General features: G+C 36.4%; 1 protein-coding gene across 1 annotated transcript; it reads left to right on the top strand.

Moving 5' to 3' along the window:
* The first annotated feature begins 205 nt into the window (after positions 1-205).
* NUP37 (nucleoporin 37) lies at positions 206-22,412 on the top strand. The gene is made up of 10 exons (XM_027881130.1): positions 206-287; positions 1,886-2,105; positions 4,376-4,500; positions 5,494-5,566; positions 10,064-10,158; positions 17,399-17,489; positions 19,628-19,809; positions 20,779-20,829; positions 21,186-21,279; positions 22,062-22,412. The coding sequence occupies exons 2-10, from the start codon at positions 1,950-1,952 to the stop codon at positions 22,173-22,175; spliced, it is 981 nt and encodes a 326-aa protein (XP_027736931.1). The 5' UTR covers positions 206-287; positions 1,886-1,949; the 3' UTR covers positions 22,176-22,412.
* The last annotated feature ends 848 nt before the right edge of the window (positions 22,413-23,260 follow it).

The raw sequence follows: 23,260 nt of genomic DNA on the forward strand, positions 1-23,260 counted from the left end.
CGGTCCCACCCCGGGAACAGCCGCGACCCCCGCGCCGCTCCCGGAGAGCCTTTACCCCCGAGCCCGGGCCGGCCGGGGCGCTCCCGTTCCTCCAGTGGTTCTTCCTGCGGGGAAAATCCGGGCGTGCCGGAGCGCCGCGGGCTCCGTTCAAATGTGCCGCGCTGCCCAATGGGCGCGGGCGGCGCTGCCCCGGAAGCACAGGGAGCGCTCCCGGCGCGGCGGGGGCGGCGGCCGAGCGGGACCGGCTGTGGCCGAGCCGGGGCCGGGGCAGCGGAGGGGCCTCTGAGGTGCGGGTAGGGGGACCACCCGGCCCGGGGGAACCGGGGCAGCCTCCCCGGGGAGCAGCAGCAGCAGCTGCGCCCTGAAGGGGCAAAGCGGGATGTAAGGGGGTGAAGGAGGCGGATGGATGCGGGGGGAGGTAGCGGGCACCCCACGCGGCTCAGTTGCCCAAAGCATGTTTCCTGAAGAAAGGGAGCTGATAATATTCTTGGTGTTTTCACTTAAAGCTAGTCTGATGGCTGATGGTTCAGGCTGAGAGAGCTGGGGCTGTTCAGCCTGGAGATGGGAAGGTTGCATGTAGACCTCACAGCAACCTTCCACTTGGGAAGCCTACAGGGAAGCCGGAGAGGAGCTCTTTGTCGGGAACTGTAGTGATAGGACAAGGAGTAATGGGTGCAGACTGAAAGGGGAAATTTAGGTTAGATATTAGGAAGAAATTCTTCACTGTGAGGGTGGTGAGACACTGGAACAGTTGCCCGGGGAGGTCGTGGATCCCCCAACCCTGGCAGTGTTTAAAGCTGGACTGGATAAGGTCTTGAGCTACCTGGTCTATTGGGAAGTGTCCCTGCCCAGGGCAGTGGGGGTTGGGAATAGATGATCTTTAAGGTCCTGTCCAAACCTTTATCATTCTATATCGGCTTGTGTTTGTGGGAAGCCTTAAAGGAAGAAAACTACAGACAGGGTTAGAACTTGCATTTGGCCTTAGCACCAAAGCTATGCAAGTTACATGGCTTGAGTGTTTATAGTGGTGATTTGTTGATGAATTGATAAATAAACACAGAACCATCGAGAGCCTCTCTGGGTCTGAGTGAAGCCCATGTCAAACCTGGCTGGCTCCCAACCAAAATGTTCAGTCCTGCTTGGATGCTGAGACCTTCAGATCATTAACACATCAAAGGCCTGAGATTTCAAGCTTGATTTCCACAAGACGTGTAGTTATAAGTCTGATTTCCCAAAAAGGCATAAACTAACATCAAATCTGTACTGGTACTAAAAGGAGTGATTCTGAAATCAGTTGAGTATCTCAGCCTCCTGTGTTCTAGCACAAGAACCTGATTTTTTAAAAATTGGTTAAATACATTAAAGTACAAGTTCTAGTGCACAGAGGTACTAGGTGCTCTGCAGTTGCGGGGCCTTAAATCATGAAACCATGTTTAAATATTATGCATGATTACTTTGTAGTTCTGTACCTTTGGTTAACTTGTCTGCTTCTAGTTAGACAGTCTTTAAAGAGGTAGACAAGTAAAGAGAATTTTAAGGTTGTAATGTATAATTTCTTGTCATTTGTTAAAATTTTAAAATACAGTATGTGACTTTTGGTCTGTACAGTTACTTCATTTCTTCTATTGTTGTTGGGTTGCCTAGAGTAGCACAAAATCTGCAGTCATTGCTGAAGTCTGTAGAGACAGTTTTGAATGTATGCTAGGTTAGTAAATATTGTGATTGATGAAACTACATTACATCTAAAAATGACAAGCTTAAGTGCAGCTTTTGTGTTCTTAAATATGATGTTACAGGAAGTTTTGGTTTGCTCTGCTGCAAATACTTTTTACATTTTTTCTTTATGCAAATGACTAATCCTTACTTTTTAAAACTTTCTGTGTAGGAATGTAGATTTTCATTCTGGAGAAGACATTGCTTCTGTGACACCTTGACTTAGTCCACTGAAAATGAAGCAAGATTCTACTAGAAACATTGCTTACACTGTGGATTGTGAAGATTATGTGCATGTGGTAAAATTCAATCCCTTTGATAGTGGAGATGCGTGTTCCCTCATTGCTTATGGTGGCAATAATTATGTAGTTATTGGGACCTGCAGATTTCAGGTTAGTCTGTGTTACTGTTGATTTTATTAGCTGTGTCCTGAAACTTACTTTGCCGGCACCTCTACTGCAGGAAGACTGGCCATTTTCCTCTTTCCTTCCCTGCCTGTGTAAACAGGGGACAACTTTACTTGTTTATTACATTAACAAGTCTGGAATAGTTGTTCTTCAGGAAAATAGAAATATATATATATATGTGTATATATATGTGTGTGTGTATTTATATATATATATATATATATGAAATACACACTGATATGATACCATGCTGCTGAAATTAATGGGATGGTATAAAGTTCCTTTTGATTAGAGTCATAGAATCACAGAATGGTGTGGGGTTGGAAGGAATCTTAAAGATCATCTAGTTCCTCCTTCCACTGGACCAGGTTGCTCAAAGCCCCATCCAACCTGTCTTAAAGACTTCCAGGACTGGGCATCCACAACTTCTCTGGGCAACCTTTTCCTGTGCCTCACCATCCTCACAGTAAAGAATTTCTTCCTAATATCTAATGTAAACTGGCCCTCTTTCAGTTTAAAATTATTATCCCTCATTCTGTCACTACACTCTGAGTAGACAGAAGTGTTCTGCTGGAAGAATAATCTCATGTTAGTATCTCTTGCTACTGGTGGTGAATGTCTCAGAACTTAAAATGTCCAACTTTGGAAACATGTGACTTAATCTTTGCTCTTTATAATATATATATATATATATATATATATATATATATTATATATATATATATATAATATATATATATATAAAATAATCTTTATTACTGCAAAATTGGCACATTTTTGCACAGTTATATTTTGTTCTACTAGATTTGCTATTTAGAATAATTTATCTTCTAAAGCTTTCAGCTAGCATGTGAAACAGAAAAGATTACAACCACTTTCAAGGTTAGAACTAACATGTCTGTGCTAATTTTGTAGGCCTTTCTTTTAGGGAAGGACTGTAGAAATAATTAGCTAATTTTTATGTTTTTTCTTTCCCAGTTGTTTCCATTGGATCTCTCTCACAGACTGTTGGAAACAGTAAAATATGCTTTCTTCCCTTGAAATTATTTAGTCATCATACTGTAAAAGTTTTTAAAATGTGAAATACTATATATTATGCTGTATAAGATGTTTTTAATTCAGTGGAGTTTTTTGCCTAGATGCTTGAAAATCAATTGGAGACAGTGGTTGGAAATTTTTAAATATTTTTTCTTCATCTCACTTCTCTATTATACAATATTATTTTTGTACTTTGTCTATTATGAATAATAGCATGACTGGTATTTTTTATTATTGTTATTCCCTGGGGTCTTACTGTTGGAATTTTTTTGGAAAGGCACCTAATGCTGACCACAAAAACATACTGTCATCTGTATTACTCTCTACCTTGTTTATAGTGTAGGCCTTGAAAATGAAGTAATTAAAATTTTGACAATCACTGGCTCAAGTGTCTTCTCTCCCACATGTAGAGTCATTGAGTATTTCAAAGTAGGGGAGGAAAACGCTGTTCTTGCTGCCTGTTGAGAGGCATTGAAAACTGTGGATAATGTTGTGCATCCTCAGCTAGGTGCTGCTTAGCCTCTGTGTTATGCAGAGGGCATACAGGAGGTTCTTTACCCAAAAGCAGAATTGTGACATAGAGAAAATTTTGTAGAAATATCCAGTAGATGTTTTGAAAACTTATGAAAGTTTTTTAGAGGTCAACTGATTGATGGCATCCACAAACCCAGCTCATTTCATTTTTCTCACCATCTGTTGTTCTCACCAGTGGGAAGAATAAACAAGTTTGTAATTATGGTTGGATGACAGAGGGCACCTTTCTAGCTCCTGCTGTTTGAAGACTGCTGTTCTGAAAGTGCCATCATTTTTCCACAGTGTAAAAGCAGCTCGGAAAAAAGAGAGCTTAAATGACATGCTTGCTTTTGCTCACATTGTTTCTCCTCACTACATTGTGTACTTATTTACCTTGCTGTTGTAAGTGGCTTTAGTTGTGTCTGTGAAGATACCTGGACAAAGAATGAGCTCAGCATCTTTGCAGCTCAGTTCTTGCTCTGCCCTGGCCCCTGGCTCAAGACTACAGTCACTTAATGTATTTTAAGTACTTAAATATTTCAAGTTAATACTTTCCTTATGTTCCAGGTTTTCACTTTGACAATGTTACGATCTAAAAACATCACAGATATGTGTAATTTTGAAAGCCTTTCCATTTCATATCAATCTGATTTGTTAGAAGTCACCAAGATATTCTGAATCAGCTAACTGCAATATTTCTGTAGGAGGAGGATGCAGAAGTGGAAGGCATGCAATATAAGACACTAAGAACATTCCACCACGGAATCAGAGTTGATGCCATAGCATGGAGTCCCGAAACTAGACTTGATGCTATACCTCCCCAGATAAGGTACTTACAGTAAACAAGTGCAATGAGTCCTTGTCTCCTACCTGTTTTCCCTAGTTCCTTAATATTGGACTGTTCAAAGCTTATGAGTGAAATGTAGCTCTTCAGAAATCACTGATGAAGTCTCTGAACACTTCAGTAGAACATCTTTTTTTGTTGTTGATTAATTTGGTTTTGTTCATTTGTTTGTTTTTTTTGTTCTACTTCTTGTGCCCCTTGACCCTCTCCCCAGTGAATAAACAGTAAATAATCCTTTTTTCATTATTTTCATGGGCCTCAGATGTAGTTAGTTCATTCTTTGTACATCTGTGAGAAAAGATTTAAAAACTTTTCTAAGTACGAGATCACTGTAATGGCCTCCTCTATAAAGCTGTTTATTTGTAGTGGCTTGCATACTCTGTGCTCTGTTTTAGAGCAGGTCAAATACTACTTGTGAGAGACACTGAGGTGTAAATCTAGAAAGATAGTTAGCTATTAAGTGTGCATTTAAGAATTAAAATGTTCTCAATAGCTGGTATGATTCTTCAGTATTATGATAGTTGCTTACAGCTGCATTTTTTACAGTGTTTTTGGTTGAAATATGTTAGAAATTGGCTCATGAATTTCATGTTTTGTGATTTTAGACCACCGATAACGAGGGTTCTTTTTTGTGCTTTACCTCTTAACTTCTTCCAAGGAAAGTTTCAATGGCAGTTATGAAAGATATTTCAGATAATGGATAACTGATAACTGATTGAGATTTAGCTTTTGGAAATATTTTGCATTTCTATCTATGAAAAAATATTCTTGGCACTTGATACACACTATTGGTAAGTTCCAATTATAACTCTGCTTGTTGCCAATGCAGAAAAGTTAAGATAGATGCTTTTGGTATTTTTCAAAATCTGATTTTTCCTTTGCATCACTTTGCAGGTTTAAACTGAAGGGAAACTGCTAAAAAGTCAACCATTGCAATGTTAAATGACTGAAAAGTTTTTTTTTGTCTGTTGGGTGTAGGTTTTGTACTGCAGCTTCTGATAGGAAGTTAAGGCTGTTTACTTCAGACCTTCAGGACAAGAATGAATTTAAGGTAAGGGCAGCTAAGCTGATTTTTAAAAGATAATTTAGTCTTTAGTGACTAAAGTCTTTAACTGTCATTCTTCCTCATTTTGCTTTATGTACTTTATGAGACAGAGCACAGAGCAGTGACATATCCTATATCCATAATCTTTAGGGATAATTGTTGCATTGTATATACTTTTCTGTTTTTAAAGTGGGAATAACTGTAATTATCAGCTACACGGTCTTTTGATTTTCTTCTTCTTTGAAGTTCATCCTTTGAAACAATGTCCCAGTCCAAGTACTACTATCAGTTAGATATTTGTGCTATCCAGTTTGAATTTTTTTTTTTTTTAATGAGGTCTTATCTAAGAATAAGCAAAGCTAATAAATACAGAGAAACTTGGGGGAGTGTTCCTTGGTTTTTACTGCTTTAGAATATGATAATGCCTCTTTTGGTGAGAGTGGTTTGTTGGATACAAAGGAGAAAATAATAGACTTTTTTTGTGGTTTGTTAACTTGTATTAGTAAGACAGGTTGCCAAATAGAAACTAAGCGAATTGTGGATGTCACTTATCTGGTCATACAATAGAATGAATAAAAGTTTGGCATAAGAAGTAAAGATGTATGTTACAAAAGCCAAAATGTCTTTAAAGAAAATGCTTTTTATGTTGCTTCATACATGCACATACCTTAGTTTCCTTCTTTCATTTTTAGTCAATTTATGTGACTTTGCCACTAGGGCAGTGGGATAACTGACATACTTATTATCAACTTGGGAAGCATTTCTGACAAAATAGTTCTAAAAGTTCTGTCATTCCTTATTAAAGTTATCTATTTATGTGATATCTGCTAGTTTAATGATATTTCAGACAAAAGGCTTTAATGTTGTGAATTAAATCTTTTAACTTTTTAGCAGAATGTAAAGTTACTGTAACATTGTAACTGATGGATGGCTAATAAGTGAAAATAATGCAACAGTGGGATGAGTCTGGTACTACAGACTTCATTGAGTTAAATTCAGATTCTAAATTCTATTTTTTTTTATTTATTTTGGATTAACAAGGCATGTTTGAGAAAGAGTGTGGCCAGCAGGACTAGGGAAGTGATTGTCCCTCTGTACTCAGCACCTCAAATCCTGTGTTTAGTTTTGGGCCCCTCATGACAAGAAAGACATTGAAGGTGCTGGAATGTGTCCAAAGAAGGGCAGCAAAGCTGGTGAAGGGTCTGGAGCACAAGTCCTATGAGGAGCAGCTGTGAGAGCTGAGGGTGCTTAGTCTGGAGAAAAGGAGGCTCAGGGGAGACCTTATCACCTTCCACGACTGCGTGAAAGGAGGTTGTAGCCAGGTGGAGCTCAGTCTTTTCTCCAGGCAGCAAGCAACAAAACAAGAGGAAATGGCTTCAAGTTGTGCCAGAGGAGGTTTAGATTGGATATTAGGAAAAATGTCTTGTCTAAAAGGGTGGTCAGGCTGCCCAAGGTAATCACTGTCCCTGGAAGTGTTCAAAACACGTGTAGATGTGGTGCTCAGGGACATAGTTTAGTGGTAGACCTGCCAGTGTTAGGTTAATGACTGGACTCAATGATCTCAGAGGTCTTTTCCAACCCTAATGATTCTGTAATTGTTTGGTGTGTATTCAACGCAAATGGCTTGAATTTAACAGTAAAGCTATCAGCTTTGTTTATGCCAGCTCCATCACTGGAATTAACTGTCTAAGAACTTTTTAAGAATGTACTGTGATAGTTTTTTTTTTTTTACCTATTAGCAGGGAACTCATTAATGAAAAGAAAGAATGTGAACTAATGTGTTTGTATTGGTAAAAGTCATCTTTGAGAAATGTCTTCTGAGGTTTTTTGATGGAAAGTTTGGAAAATCCTTTCTCTGGGTAATGATCTTAATTTCTTATCCCTGGACAATCATTAGACTTCTTGTCAAGAGAAAAGTAACACCTAACTCTGATTTAAAGCACACGCAGAGTCTCAGCTGGTCACAAATTTCGGTGAAGTACTACGCTGAGCTGGCTTTCAGTAAAGTTTGATACAGTGGCTTCTTAGTAACAGTTAACTGATACCTCAGGAAGCCTATTTCATAAACCTTAGGTTGAACTGAGGATGAACACATGGAAAACTTTTATCCATTATATAGCGCACACTTACCACATGGGATTTTCAGGAGAGGTACAGAACGTGCAAACAATGCTGAAGGAAGTATGTGATTACAGTCACAATGTAAACTCTGAACATTTTGTCTTTTATAGTTAACAATTTGTATGTGTTGCTTCTGGAGGGATAGACTGAGTAATCTTACTCTGTTTTCCCCATGGAAAGGCTGTCTTGATGTAATTGTCAAGAAGGAACTTAAAGCACACCGAGTTTTCCATTACTTTGTCAACACAACTAATCCAAAATTTATGGGTTGGATTAAGCCCAGAACAAAAAAAAACAAAAGGTAAAATATGACTGATGGATCTTCATGAAACCTTTTTCTTCTTTTGAGGTTTTCATTTGGAAATGAGTTATGGCTTCCTTCTCCTGCTTCAAATTTTGTTTAATAAAAAGCATATTTCGTCAGAACTGTGGGAGTAAAATCAGGCATTTTTCAGTATGCTGAAAGTTTTTAAAAAATGGGCATTTCTGTCTAAATAGTTTAGAATCATCTTAGGATATATTCGTTCTGGTATAATCCATTAGGTTTTAATAAAATTAGGACCTATTGGAAAAGATAAAGTCGGCTGCTGAAAATGTTTGTTAGAGAGGGGGATGTAGTTCTTGTGTGTGCTTGAGAGAAATTTTTTTTTATCAGTTCTGCATTTGTTCCTCAGAATAGCTACACTTAGAGGAAAGGTAGTGTGCTTTTCTTTCAGAAAATTGTGACACTTGTTTTCCTTTGACCTTGTTTTCCTCTGTAATCTCTCCATCCCATGCTATTATCCATAGGATATTTTTGTCTCATTTTTATGATTCCTTGCTGGGCAAAAGAAAAGCAGCTATGCCTTGAGACTTAATCAGTGGGACTGAATAGAAGAGGATGGAATAATACCAGATATATCTACATGTGGACATTTGCGTGTCAAAAACACCTGGATGTATTTAGTGAGAGCAAATATATATAAATGCTTAGACAGAGAAAGCTGATTTTTGCTAATGAGACCTGAGATGATTTATTCATACCTAGCCTGCATGTGAATGAATTTCAAAGTACTTTAAATTTTAACTGGACCCTAAATGAGATGACTTTTGCATACTTGCTTAATGATAAATATGTGTAAGTTATTTAACTTAGGTTTTTGATGATACTGCAAACCTCAGAAGATTACTGATGTCAGTAGATAAATACAAAACACTTAATAGAATTAAGGGGGGGGGGGAGGTGTTTTCATATTATGGCCAAAATAACTGAAGAGTCTTCAAAATATATAAGAATTATATAACTTCTAATTTTTACTACAACTGGGATTTTTGTTTTTCTTTAGAAAAGCTGTACTGCTAAATTGGCTTTTGATACAGATAAATTATTTGCAGTAGTTAGAAATAAAAATGTCATAGGTAAGAAGCATCAGGTGAGAAGAATTACACAGTAACAAGGTTTCCAGTGAAATGACTTCATGCAAACATCAAATGTTTGCTTTTGAGTGACAATTCACATGTGTGTTTGCACCACAAGTGCTGGTATCCTATTATTTGAGAATGGATGATCTATTAATTCATAGTAAAAGAAGAGTGTGAACTATACCCCATTTTCTTTCCTCTTAAGCACAATAGCTTATAATAACAGCACAATGCTTTTCTCAAATGCTTAAAAAAAATTGTGGATAGTTGCTGAGGTACTGTATGGCTTGCTTGATTTTGCTTCTACTGCTTTTTGTTATTTTTGATTTTCTCAAAGTCTTAATGGTGCATTGTCTTCTGTTTCTTCTTCTTTCACTGAGAGTTTTTTCACTGTTTTTTCTAAAGGCAGCCTTTTGTCCTGCCATCTATAGTAGACATATCCTCTTAGGCAATATGTGCACTGACTTCATCTGCTGGATAAGTGGCTGGTTTGTTGGTCCTTCGAGATAAAATCTATTGCTGCTTGCAGGAACCCCTAGGAAAAATTACTATTCAGAGATCAGAGTTACTTACCACTAATCACAGTTCTTTAAATAGCTAGATCAAGTGCACGTTCACTTACTGCTCATTCTCCTCTTTTTTTCTGAGATTTATTATCTTCTACCTTCAAAATTCAGTAGTTAAAAGAAGGATAAAAAGCTCTAGTATGATTCACTGATCTCTGTCAAGCAAGAGCATCAAACTGACCTCAGTGGTAACTACAAGGAATAGTGGGGGGGTATTTTCACCTACAGTATGGATTTACACATGAATTAGATATTTTAAGAAACCCAGTTACTGATAAACATTTGTTTTACCTTCTATGAAAATGATAGTTTTATCTTAACACACATCTTTCCATTACCAGGTCTATTAAATACATTTTGTTCTGATGGAGCAGGCAGCTCTAAGGTAAAAGTATTTATTTTTTCTGGTTGACAGACATTTGATGGCCACTCAGATTACATTAATGATCTGGTGTTTGCTCCCAATGAAGGTCAAGAGGTTGCAAGCGTAAGTGATGATCACACTTGCAGGTATGCATTTGGTTCTAAACACTATTGAAACAGTAGTATTTGACTTTTTCTGTGTATGAATGCCTTACATGTTCACTTAAATAAATAAGTATTTATTATTTTATTTTTAATTGGCTTTCATGGTCCACTGCTAAGACCAGTCCACTAACAAGACAAGAAATAGACTATTCTTATTAACTCAGGTTGCAGACTGGCTTTTTGGTGTGACTTGGGGATGTTTTTTTTTCAAATCAGTATTTTGAATCAACTAGACTCAATGTGAAGGAAACTCTTCTGTCTTGGAATTTCCTACACCATTTTTCCCCCTGCTGGACAGGAATAAAAGCCATGTATAGCTCAGCTCTGAATTATATAGACCCTCTCATTCTGTCATCACACAAGTCAAGTTTAAAATAAACAGATGTGAACTTGTCTGCTTACCCAAATTTAGTAGCCTTACCAGGAGGTGGGATGACATAGCCTAAAAACATTACCATACTTACACAGTGGTACTGGCAGCTCAAAATACCATGATTATAGCTGCTTCAAACCCATGTATTTAGGTATATATTACTGGAAGTAGAAGGGAAACATGGTTTAGTGCTTTGGAAAAGGCTGGTTCAAGTTTTATAGTACAGGAGTTTTTCCTTATCAAAAGGTCACCCATCTTCCTCTTCTATTAGAGTGCTTGAATCTGCTAAAAGCTGCTGTTCTTATCCCTCTAAAGCACTTGGAGAGATCAGAAGGGCAGCTCTGCAGGCTTTGTAGGTCACTGCAGCAGAGCAGCAAGAGAGTTGAGAAAGCATCATCTTTTCTCTGTAATAGCTCTGATAATTCAAAACTTTCTCAGTTGAGGAACTGTTTTAGTTTCCTCTCCAATTATATGAATTGTATATTTGCTCTTTGAAGTTACCACCGTATCAATTCCTATATAAATGACGGGGGCGCGGGGTGGAAGTCATTTTTCATTTAAGCCACCTGTTAGGAAAGAGTGGAATAGCTCTTAGAATGATTACTCTGTGTATGAGGTTTTGTGAAGGGTAGATCATCAAATGATATAAATCATAGTTTAGTAGCTTTAGTTGAGCTGCTTTGTCCTACCTAAATAGAAAATCTTAAAGGCCTGTGATTTTAACACCTCTCAGGAACTCAGAAATGCTACTTTGACGAGTAGGCAGATTCTCCATAGATGCCCCATCTATATTTCCAACAAAATCATTAGGAATGAATAGTAGAAATGTATGACATATGTGTAGCTTGTTCTGATTTATTTCCTCTCCTTGATTTCGTTACTAGATCTAAACTCAAATTTGGCTTATTCAGCAAAAAGCTGTTTGACCGTGTGGCCTTTTTTTGTTTATTTTATGAAATGCTCAGTGCTCCTGGGATGAAAGAAAACTGTTTTAAAACCAGTGGTCTAACTGATACTAATTTAAAAGGAAATAAAAATTATATAATTAATATATACTAACAAGATTTCAGCTTAGTAATTATTAAGGACATTTTATGCCATAAACCATAAAGTCTTTGGTTAAAATCCATGGGAAATAAGTAGAATTTTTTTTGGCTACTTGAGATCTTGTTTTTTCCATTCATACATGTGGGGCATGAGGACTTTTTCTATTGAATTTAAAGGTTACACTTTCAAAACTAATGGAAAATGCATTCCTTGGGACTTACCAAAATCATTCTTAACTTACTATGTAATTTGCTTCAGCAGTAATGTAAGAAGAGGAATAATTCTTCTTTCTGTACTGAATATCCATTCTGAAATTGTTCTTGGGATACATCATCTGTTAACACCTCTGGAATAAAGTTCTGGAACAGTTAGTGCAAGGACATGAAGTTTTAAGTTCCACTTTTAAGTCTTTATAATAAAGTTTTAATACAATATTTCAATATGTCATGAATATATACAAACATGTTTAGATCTTCTCTGGCTTTCACTAAGTAGAAAGTTTAGTAGGAGACTTTGCAGAGACCTCGAAGGAAAGTGAGATTTTCAGTTTTCATGCACTCAACAGTCTTGCTCCAACAGTGGCATCTCAGAGCTGGGTTCAGTCATTTTGGCTGGAGGACAGAGAGTGTAAGTCAGATACTGGTTATATTCAGTGTTCTTGCCTTTCAGCTGCTGCTGTGTCACTCAGGAACTCTTGCTGTTTCTTGCATGTTGTCTTTGTTGGCCTTGATCTCACAACAAGACTTTTTTCCAGCTGTGAAGTAGAGCTGAACTAAAAATACCCTTGCATAAAAATATTTGCAGTGGTGTGTCAGGTGGTTGTGAGTAAAAGTGTTGTGTGCCTTCACAGACAAGTAAATTGCCTCTTGAATTTAGTCTAATTGTTTTCCTTTAAGTCTAGTTCCCTCATGATCTTTCATATCTCATTTTCAAAATTCTATGTAATGTTTATGTGTAATTAAAGTAATCTGCTTGTCCATTTCTTGGTATCATAAAAGTTTGTATTTTAAAAAACTGAAAAGGACTCATCCCTTTCTCTCCCTCACTCTTTTCTTTTATTTTAATTATTCTTAAACTACATCCTTCTCCTCTCTTTTTGTGGGCAAAAGAATGTACAGTTGCATTATCTTCCACTTTATCTGTGAATATACTTGCCCTTTGATTCCTTTCTGAGTTCTGTTCAGCTACTTAGGCCATGGTTCATGTCACTTCATTGAGAAGGATTTTGTGAATTAGTTTATCAGTCACTGTCAAGTTCAGTGTTATGTTGCACGTAACACAAATGCTAGTCCATCAGAAGGTTAGCTTTGCTCCCTGGGCAGAGATTTGGGAGAAAGGTTTGATATCACTGAAAGCTAAATCAACTAGACTCTCAAAATGTGTTCCATCTGCACTTAGGGGGGGTTAATCTGTAGCTTTTTTTTTTCATGGTACTCTTATGCCCCACTTATTTTGTGTAGGTTTTTCTCTAGACAATATGAAGGAAAGCTAATGGTAACTCTTGTTTATTTCTTTTGTCTTGTGTTCTTTAATGTTTTGCCAGCACATGTTGCACATATTACACTTGAATCTTACCTTGTTACTCAATAAATATTTCAGTCTTTGGCTGTATTGAAAAGTTGTCATTATCACTTATTTCTACCTCTAAAAATTATATTTTATTTGTATCTTCCTATTTTAGTGCAGTCAATTATGGATTTTTACCAATGTGTTTATAAAAGGTGTCTTTTTTCATGTTGTTCTACGTTCATCCATTTGTGTTACTGGATTCTCCAGTCTCTCTTCATACAAGAAATGTCATACCTAAATACTTTGTCCTTTCTGAAGTATGCTCATTGCAGTTTATCAAGCTGGTTATGCATTATAATTGATGAAAATAAAGAAGAAAGAGTCTTGAACTTTTTTTTAGGAGTCCAGGTTTTAAATTTGCCCACTTTCTACATGTATCCCTGTTGCCCTGAATGGGGTCTTACCACTTTCTGAATCAAATATTTGGAATGTTATTTCAGTCTGGTCTTAAGTGTGTGTCATAAGCTTTTAGTTAGGAAGTCTTCAAAATACGAGGATGATGTAGTAATTTCCTGTGTGGCGTATTATTATTTATGTTAAGGGTCACGCAGTGCTAGAACATAGTCTAGCCTATAAATTGTTTTTAAATAGAAATAATTGCATTAGATTTGTTTAGAAGTTAATTTATATTTTATATTTTAGAAAGCCATTGGCAGAATTGTATTTGAGTTTCTCAGTAAAAGTCATACCACAGCAGCATTTAGTTTTACATCTACATTAGAAACAATAAGCTGATAACTCTTAGCAGTCTTTTTTTTGGTTGAAAGGATAGAAATGAAGCTTCACATTTTTTCAGTAATGCTGTGTGGTCTCTGGTTTTGCGTTAGATAACTTAAATTCTTTGTCAGTAAAATACAATAAATTATTCGAAATTATCTTGAATATTTCACCTGACCAGACAGAAGGAATTTCTACAGTTCCACTTCAGCCTTCTGTTCTTTCATGTCCTGCATAGTACCCTCCATATGGAGTTGGCAGAAGACCTTAGATAAGGCCAGTGTTGGTTGTATTCTCTGCAGTGTTAACTAATCTGTCCACTTCCATTTTCCTTTAGTGAGATTTCCTCACTCCTTTCTGTCAGTGAGGAACGATTTCACTCTACCTTTGTGTGAATTCAGCTACAGGAATCCTTCCATAGAATCTCCATAGGATTCTCTCTAGGCTTTTCAAAAGTTGATAGGGTTTTCCTCACACATGGAATATGTCTGATGGAGGTATAAAGAAACATATTAAAGTTAGATGTTAAAACCCCAACAAAATAACAAAACCACATTGGATATGAGTAATCTTTGAGTAAAGGTTCAAGTATAGTTGATCATTCTTTGTGGTTGGGAATCTTATCAGATGTCAAGGTTTGTTCTAGCCCCCACCCCACTCACTATAATTGTTTGAAATCTTCTGTTGGAAGAATTCCTGCTTTTACTTCCATCTTCTGGGGATTTGAGAAGTGCCTGAAGATTGAAATATGGTTTTGTTCTTTTACTATTGCAGTAAGTCCAGTTAGGATTTGATTCTGTTAGTTAGAATTATTCATAATTCAGAAAATTAGAATATAAAATAAGAATCATCTTCATTGCCACAAGACAGGTTTTCAGAGTTCTAATAAATACTTTGCTAACTGTAATAAAAGTCCATTGTATGATGAAATTAATGCACCTATCCATATTCATGCATATGACATAAAACTTAGTTGATCCAATGGAGCTTGAATATCTTCAAGCTTTGAGATAACTTCATTTGTCATTTGTTTAATTAGAGGATATGAGTGACAAGAGAAATGTTCCAATATCTCAAGAATTTTCTTTAACAGCATTTGCAACTGTCTGTATTTCGTGTTCGTTTAAATTTTGAGAGTGTTGCAGTATATAATTTCTCAGTCCTTAGTTACTTTAAAAAATAATTAATTTACTGAGCAAATTGCATATTATTTTTAAGACTTCCCATTAATGACACTTTGGCCATTATTTCAACTGTGATCATTCAAACTTTTCCCCATTGAATTTTTTGTGGAGCTTTTTTTTAAATATCAGAAAAAAATACCACAAGTCCAGTAACAAGTCTATACAACAATGGTTGATGGAGGGAGGAGGAGAATTAAGACAGTGACACGTTGCAGGTTTACAAAAGATAAGGATGTTTGGAGAAAAGTAGACAGTAGTTTACTTTGGTATAAAATTGTGGTAATATTAGTAAAGTTTCAAGAGCTTTGAATGGGAGACAAAATGCTCAGTCGTCTTGGATTGATTTACATGATAGGAATGTAGACAAAAGTAGAGGGTTTTTTAGCATCTGTAGCTGATTTGGTTATGATTACTGAGTAACTGAGTAATTGAAATTCATTTTGGCTAATTTTTGGTCTTTGCACATTTTTTACTTGGGTTAGTCACAAAGAAATTGAACACATATGTAATTGTATAGATTGGCTGCATTCAGAGAAAGATCTATTTTGATATATATTGCCTGGTTTAATTTTTGGGGGGGTTGTTTGTGTTTTCTTTTTTTCAAAACTAAATTAGACCATCTTTGGTGTCAATAAAGAAAGAAGAAAATATAAGAGGGGCTTTTATCCCTTCCCCTCCCCCCTCCACTGTTTGTTACAAGCAGTCCTGCCATTCCTACAAAGTGCAAGATACAAGTTTGGTAACTTTATAAATAACAAAGTTAGGGAGGTAAAAAGCATAAATTTCTGTTTCAACACCTAATAACATCACTCACCTTAGGGAAGGAAACATCATGGCTTGTTCCTTTTGCCAAAATGATTCACCATCTTCTCTTGTATCATAATTTTCTCCTTGCACAGTAAATACACATGGAAAGTGTTGATTTGACTTGGACAAATCTACAAGGCAAAATTTTTGGCAGTAGAAGAAAGTATTGTATGTTTCTAAATTACCTAATCAAGTAGATATTTCATTTTTTAAACACTTGTCAGCTTTTTGTTTTGACTTTTTTTAATAAGGACACTGATTCTTCAAGATTAGAGACCCTGTGTTTTCTACTGGGAGAACAAATATTTGATCTGTTGTGGTTTGGCACAAGAAAACAACATTGTTCATTAAATATATTTACTTTATTCCCATATATTTTGTCTAGACTTATGATGTATTATTTAAGAGTTTTTTGAAATCTCTTAAATATAAGGCTCTAAGCACCCTGGTGAGATATAAACTGAAAAAGTCTGGAGGAAGTCAGCAAAAATTCTCTAAAATAAACAATAATAGTATGTAGCCACTCATCTAACTCAAAAGACTGGGCAGAACACTACTTTAAAAATTGGCTGTTTCTAAGGTTTTGTATGTCAGAGAGGAAGGATATATGTCTGTGTTTCAGTGTCCAAATGCATATAAATAGTATGCAGCCTTGTGGTTCAGACTGATATTCAGAACTGTGATGTCCTTGTCCAACAAACGAGCTACTGATTTTGTAGGAAAAGAGTCAGTTGCTGTGAGATGAAATAGGCTCAGTTTTGGTTTTGTTGCATTTTATAAATGAAGTAGCTTCATGGCTAATTAACACTCATTTTAAATGTGTCCAAAGAAAACTCAGTCATCACCTAGTTTTAGTGTTTCAGCATACACTTCCCTGTCAGTCCATATTGTCCAAATATTGCTGATTTTTTAACATTTTTATGGCTGCTTGATATTTACTGCTAGTCCTTCTAAAGGAAAAGAACAAACTGGCCCATTGTGATTTATTTGTTGAAAGCTTGTCAAGACCCTTTGTTGCCTCACGTTACCTCTGCCATTTATCTTTTTGTTTACTTTGCTTCATTTCTGGATTCTTATATTTCCATTACTCGATCTTGTCTTACCGGGAAATGCTGGAAACTCATGTATTAGGCAGCAAAAATACTTTAATGCATGGTCTTATCCTTTACATGGCAACGTGGATGATTTAAGTTGCTTGGTACTACATTCTAGGTTGCTTGTATTGACTGAACCAACAGTGACTTTATGGTACAGTACAGAGGCTGTAGTGGTGACTTATGAAAAAAGTGAGAGCATCTCATCAAGATTTCGTGTCAAATTATTTTGATACTTTAACGGAGGCTCTGGCTGGCTCATCAGTGTTAAAATACATTGTCTGCAGCACTGACCACTTTTACCGACTTCCTGAAATGATACAGCATGTGAACACTATTTGGTCACTTCCTTTGTGAATGTATTGAGGCACTGAAAGTTAATGTTTGTACAGTCGATTTTTTGGGTGTTTTCTTTTTTTTTTTTTTTTTAGGGTCTGGGATTTGGAAGGAAATGAGAAGGCCCAGTTTGTTCTACGTTCTCCTGGAATGAGTGTTTGCTGGCATCCTGAGGAGGCTTTTAAGGTTGTGGTTTTCAGCTTCTCACCCTCATCACTTTTAAAAAAAACAGAAGGGGGACTTAACTAAACTATGAACCTTTGATGTTGTATAACATTGAAGTTTGGGGAGCTAGTCTACATTGTAACTGGATATTGGTTAGATCTGCTAATGTGAAGTGACTGTAAATTAATTCTCATTACCATTCTTGTCACTTTACCCTCAGTCTCTTAATCCTCCCATCAGGAATATTCCCTCTTTATTACATACATCTGTTGTTGTTGATAACTGTTCTGCTGATTCCACATTAACTTACAGTTACCAGAGAAAAGCTTGGGTTTTACTCAGTTATGGTAACACAATTCACCAGTAACACAGACTTACAGAGCATGCCAAGCTTTGAAAAGTATCTGTTTGAATTTAGCAAGGGATTTTTTTGTTGTTGCTTGCCATATATGAAGTATGTTTTGAAAAATCAAATCAATAGACTGTAATTTTGTACTTACCTGATTATTGTACTGGGGAGGATTAATCAGCTGATATGTACCCAAACATCCAGCTTCATTAAGGGTCTAGTCCCTGCTGTCTTGGATTTATTATTCCTGTTGTGCCAATCAATAACTGCCTTAAGCAGCTACAAATAGTTGCTCAGGTTACCACAAAAACATACTTAAAACAGAGAAAAGCAGTCAAATGAGATATCAAAGTATTTACATAGCAATAGGGAAGAAGGATCTCTATTCTCATCACATTTCCACCAATATCAGTATCTGTCCTTACTAAGAAATCCTGGAAAACTGTTGATCCAGACAGAATCACACTTGAATGTGTTAGCTGCTATTTGTTAATGGGCAACTTTGTTAGCACAACAAAATTACTAGATTTCCTCAAAAATATTGCAATAGTACATGATCTTACTTATTATTAGCACACCTTTTCTTTGACTGTTATCAGAGATAGGCACAGGATTTTATATTTTTTTAAAGAAAAGCCCCTTCAAAAAGCTCACAAAACTTGACAGACTTAGCGGTTGCTGAAAAGCTTATTGCAGGTCAAAATGCTTACTGCACCATGTCCTTTAGTTTGCAGAAAAACATGTTTTGGTGAGTTCTGTTTTTCCAAACAAACTTGAATGTTATCAGAGTAGTGTTTCTTATGCTTCTTTGCCTTTCTTAATTATTGTTCATGACTATCGAAGAACCAATGCTCCTCATGGAGAAAAATCTAGTTTTGTCATCTGGGCATTGGAACAGGTTGCTCAGAGTTGTGGATCCTCGCTCCATGAAGAGTTCAAGGACAGGTTGGATGGAGGCCTAAGCAACCTGGTCTAGTGGAACGTGTCCATGTCCATGGCAGTGGGCTTGGAACTGGATGATCTTTAAGGTCCCTTCCAACCCAAGCCTTCTATGATTCTATCATTTAATCAGGAAGCTCTTTCTACAGTACTTGATTAACAACTGCTTGAATGTATTACTTTAATGTAAAAAGTTTAGATAAAATCTGTTGCAAACTGTTATAGGATGAAGTAAGAGATGTTATATAAATTAGTAAGTCTGAATCCATATTCTACAGTTACATTGATTAATACTATGTTTAGAATCACAGAATCATTCAGGTTGGAAAAGACATCTAAGATTATCTAGTCCAACCTTTGACCAAACACCACCATATCAATTAAGTGCCAGGTCCAGTCGTTTCTTGAACACCTCCAGGAATGGTGACTCCACCACTTCCTTGGGCATCCTGTTCCAGTGCTTGATAACCCTTTCTTTCTTACAGCAATGTGTCTGTCAGTCAGTTCTTTCGACTAAGAAAAGGAACTTTTCCATTTTTGTTTTAAAATTCTAAAAGCACAGTGCACTGGTGGTTAAGAACCAATGCTTCTAACCACCAAAATTATATACATAGATATCTACAGATACACAGAGATAAAATAATGTGTTCATTAGGTATACCGGTGTACCAGTAGTATAGATTAAAGTGCTTTTTATTTATTGGTAGAAGAGAGTCCTGGAGAATGTTTTCTGGTACAGAGTGAAAAATTTTATCTATTTTAGTGTTAATAATGTTTGCTTGAATGTACTCTAAGTTTTCTATAGAGTAGAAAAGGTATTAAATTTCATTACATGCTAAGTTTACCACATTCTATTAATTTCTCTTAACAGCTGATGGTAGCAGAGAAGAATGGAACAATACGATTCTATGATCTAATTACACAGCAGGCCATTCTCTCCCTCGAGTGTGAACAAACGCCACTGATGTCAGCAGACTGGTGTTTAAAAAATACTCTTAAAATTGGAGCAGTTGCTGGAAGTGATTGGCTGATCTGGGATATCACTCGCTCCAGGTATTTTTATACCCACAAGAGAGGTTTCTTTGGCCTCTTCTTTGTCAGTTCATGAGGAGATGCAGCTACTTGGCTAATAGAGCATGTCAGTCACAGAGTCACAGAATGGGTCAGGTTGGAAGGGACCACAGTGGGTCATCTGGTCCAACCATCCCACTCAAGTAGGGTCATCCTAGAGCACAGGGCACAGGATTGCATCCAGACAGGTCTTGGATATCTCCAGCAAGGGAGACTTGACAACCTCTCTGGGCAATCTGTTCCAGTGCATGGTCACTCACACACTAAAGAATTTCTTCCTCTTATTCAGGTGGAGCTTCCTGTGCATCAGTTTCTGCCCATTGCCTCTTGTCCTGTTGCTTGGCTCCACTGAGAGGAGCCTGGTCCCTCCTCTTGACACCCTCCCTTCAGATACTGATAGATTGATGAGGTCCCCTCTCAATCGTCTCTTCTTTATGCTGAACAGGCCCAGCTCTCTCTCTTTGTTCAGAGAGATACTCCAGTCCCTTAATCATCTTTGTAGTCCCAATGCACTGTATATTGTATAAACTATTCAGGAAATAAATGAACAATTATCAGTAATTACTATATCAATACAGACCATTCCCTGGTATTCTTTGTTTCATCTTTAGCTATCAATATTTATCTGTTAAAAATAACATTGTCTTTTTGTCCATTTGAGACACAATCTCACTACTGTTTACCTCTCACTGTAAGTTTTATGTGTTAAAGTTTCATACTAAGTCATAAATAGATAATTACTGATCCATAATAAACTGGATAACTACTTCAGTTTTCCTACTCCAAATTGAGATGTAAGCTGCAGGAATGCTCTGGTTTTTCCTCAGCTGCTTCACAGAGAGTTAGACAATATGTCCCCTTCACTGTTTAAATGATACATGCTTTTGGTACTTACAGTTTGAGCTGTAGTTTTTTTGCAGAGCAGTTTTTTACCCTGAATGTCTGTCTCAGTTATCCACAGGACAAGCGACCCGTCCACGTTGATCGAGCCAGGTTGTTCAGGTATGTGTTGTCTGTATTCTGTGGGTTTTGTCTGTATAAATGTAAGCAGTTGTGAGTTTAGAAACCTGGTCTCAGTTAAGGCATTTTTAGGGGGACTTGGTCTATGAACTAAAGTTTACAGGCCCACATTTAGTATGTATGTGTAACATTCCCATGATTTTTTTCTTTTTAACAACAACATGCATATGGGGCTGTGGGTGCTGAATCATTTACAAGACATTTGGCTAAATTTATTCCTCTGCTGTTTGTAGAATATCTGACATCTTCACACTGTCACAAGGGAGAGAACTCCACTTTGTGTGCACTACTGATCATGTGACAGGGGTATTTGAAAAGTACATTCATTTTATTCATAGGTGGTCCCGAGTGAATGAAAATCTGTTTGCAACCACTGGATATCCAGGAAAGACAACTACTCAACTGCTGGTTCATCATTTAGGACATCCCCAGGTACATTTTTGAGTTCAGTTATTGACTGGAGTCTCATCTGTTCTCCTCATATATACTAAAAAGCTACAATTAAAAACTAGCCCAAATCATCCTGAAATTATTCTTGTTGTACCTACTGTATTTTGTTTTGTGACATCCATACTAAGGAAAAAAAAAACTGCAGCACACTTAACCTGCTATTTTAAAAGCTTGATCTATATGTTTTAGTTTCCTTTGCCATATCAGTGCTAAGGGGAAGAAAAACAGGTTTAACCTGTTATTTAATAAATTTATCAATCTTTCTAATACTAAGGAGGCTAAAAACAGCTAGTTATGTATTTTACTGATTTGAACTAATTGGATTTTAAATGATAAATGAAAATGCAAAGCATAGGAAATATTTTGGTTTTGCTGGAGTCAGTATACATTCATAGCAGTTACAGTAAGAGTATTGCCTCCAACCATACTAGTTGTGAGTACGCTGAAATAACAATTTCATTTTAAAAGGCTTTTAGGTTTGAAAGTATGCCTTTAAAATAACAATAACATTTACAATAATATAAATAGTTGAAACAATTTGTTATTATGGACTATTTTGCTGTAGTTAAATGTGGTAAGTAGCTACTGAAACTAAGCAGATTTTTCAGTTGAATTTCTGTTGTATTTTAACTGTATTTGTTAAGGAGTACTTAATCCAGACTGTTTATTTGTCTATGCAACTTGGTATATGTGGTATAGAAATCATCTATAAGGGAAGTTGTATTGATATTTCTCTCTCTTTCTCTCTCTGTCTTTTTTTGAAGCCCATTCTTACTGGAACTGCAGCAGTAGGGTCTGGTTTGACATGGCACAGAACTCTTCCATTATGTGCAGTCGGAGGAGATCATAAAATTTTCTTCTGGGTAACTGAAATGTAAAAAAAGCATTTCCCTTTAATATGAAACTTTACAGCATAATGCCTGTTTTCTAGTAATATGAAAACATTTACTCTTTGTAATGGTATTTATTCACTTGGAGAACATAAGAAAATAAGAAGTAAGATGTGAATCATTTCTGTTTGATTTTTACCTTGCAAGTGTAAGAGCTTTTGTAAAATTGATTATCATACATCTGATACTTATTTCCCTTAAAATAAAATGTAATTTTTAAATATAGTATTTTGTGTAAAATTAATTTTTAAGTGTTTTTTAGGAGTTTTTATGTCCAGCAGTCCCAGTCTGGCAATCTCACTAACACAGCTCAAATACTCTGAAATTGTCCAGAGTACCTACAGAAAGAACACCTGTCTCTGTATTAACTTTCCCAACCATCACTATCTTATAAGAAAAAAAAATGCAGTAATGTACTGTCATAAAATGTTGTCCCTGAACGTTTTTGAATTAACTAGTTACCACTAACAGTGAAGAAGCTAGTGGTAAAATCAGAATGATTGCAGCAGTATTATTTCTCTTAAGATGACAGAGGGATTTACTTCAATCATGTCAAACAGCATGGTGGGGTTTTTTCTGTTTACAGCCTTTTACTTTCAGCCTTTACAGGAAAACCAAAGACATTCTGCTCTCTAGAAGTGTGTTTTTCCTGTCCTTCCTATACAAGATCCAGAAATTAAGAAGAAAAAGACAGACATAACTCCCATCTTCAGTATCTTTTTTGCATGCTTTTGCAAGTGAAGGCATATCAAAATGTTCTACTAGTGTAACAGTTCCTTATAGCACCATAGCCATCCTTATTAGAAGTAGTTAGATTTTAAAATATTCTGTTGTTTGTTCCTATTTATGCAGGACACATAAAACCAATTCAGAAGTAGGACAACAGTAAGTGAGACTACAGTCACCTTTTAAAATGTAAGACATATTTTATTTCTCATCATTCCTTATCCTTAAGAACTTTTGCTTTCCAACTGCCATCAAAATTTACCTAAAAGATGAATATAAAGTTCCTTATAAGTTCCAGTCTTAATCAGTGTGTGCTTAAACTGTAAAATAAGCAGAGTGGAGGATGT

The sequence above is a fragment of the Empidonax traillii genome, unplaced genomic scaffold (assembly GCF_003031625.1).
Source record: "Empidonax traillii isolate 1590-97213 ecotype Southwest subspecies unplaced genomic scaffold, ASM303162v1 scaffold84:size2688230, whole genome shotgun sequence".
Classification (NCBI taxonomy): Eukaryota; Metazoa; Chordata; class Aves; order Passeriformes; family Tyrannidae; genus Empidonax; species Empidonax traillii.

Excerpts from the sequence above, each read along its gene's own strand:
- NUP37 (XM_027881130.1), top strand. The coding sequence starts at position 1,950 with ATGAAGCAAGATTCTACTAGAAACATTGCTTACACTGTGGATTGTGAA. Across the intron at positions 5,567-10,063 it reads AGGACAAGAATGAATTTAAG|ACATTTGATGGCCACTCAGA; the intron begins GTAAGGGCAGCT and ends TCTGGTTGACAG. Across the intron at positions 19,810-20,778 it reads TGGGATATCACTCGCTCCAG|TTATCCACAGGACAAGCGAC; the intron begins GTATTTTTATAC and ends TGTCTGTCTCAG.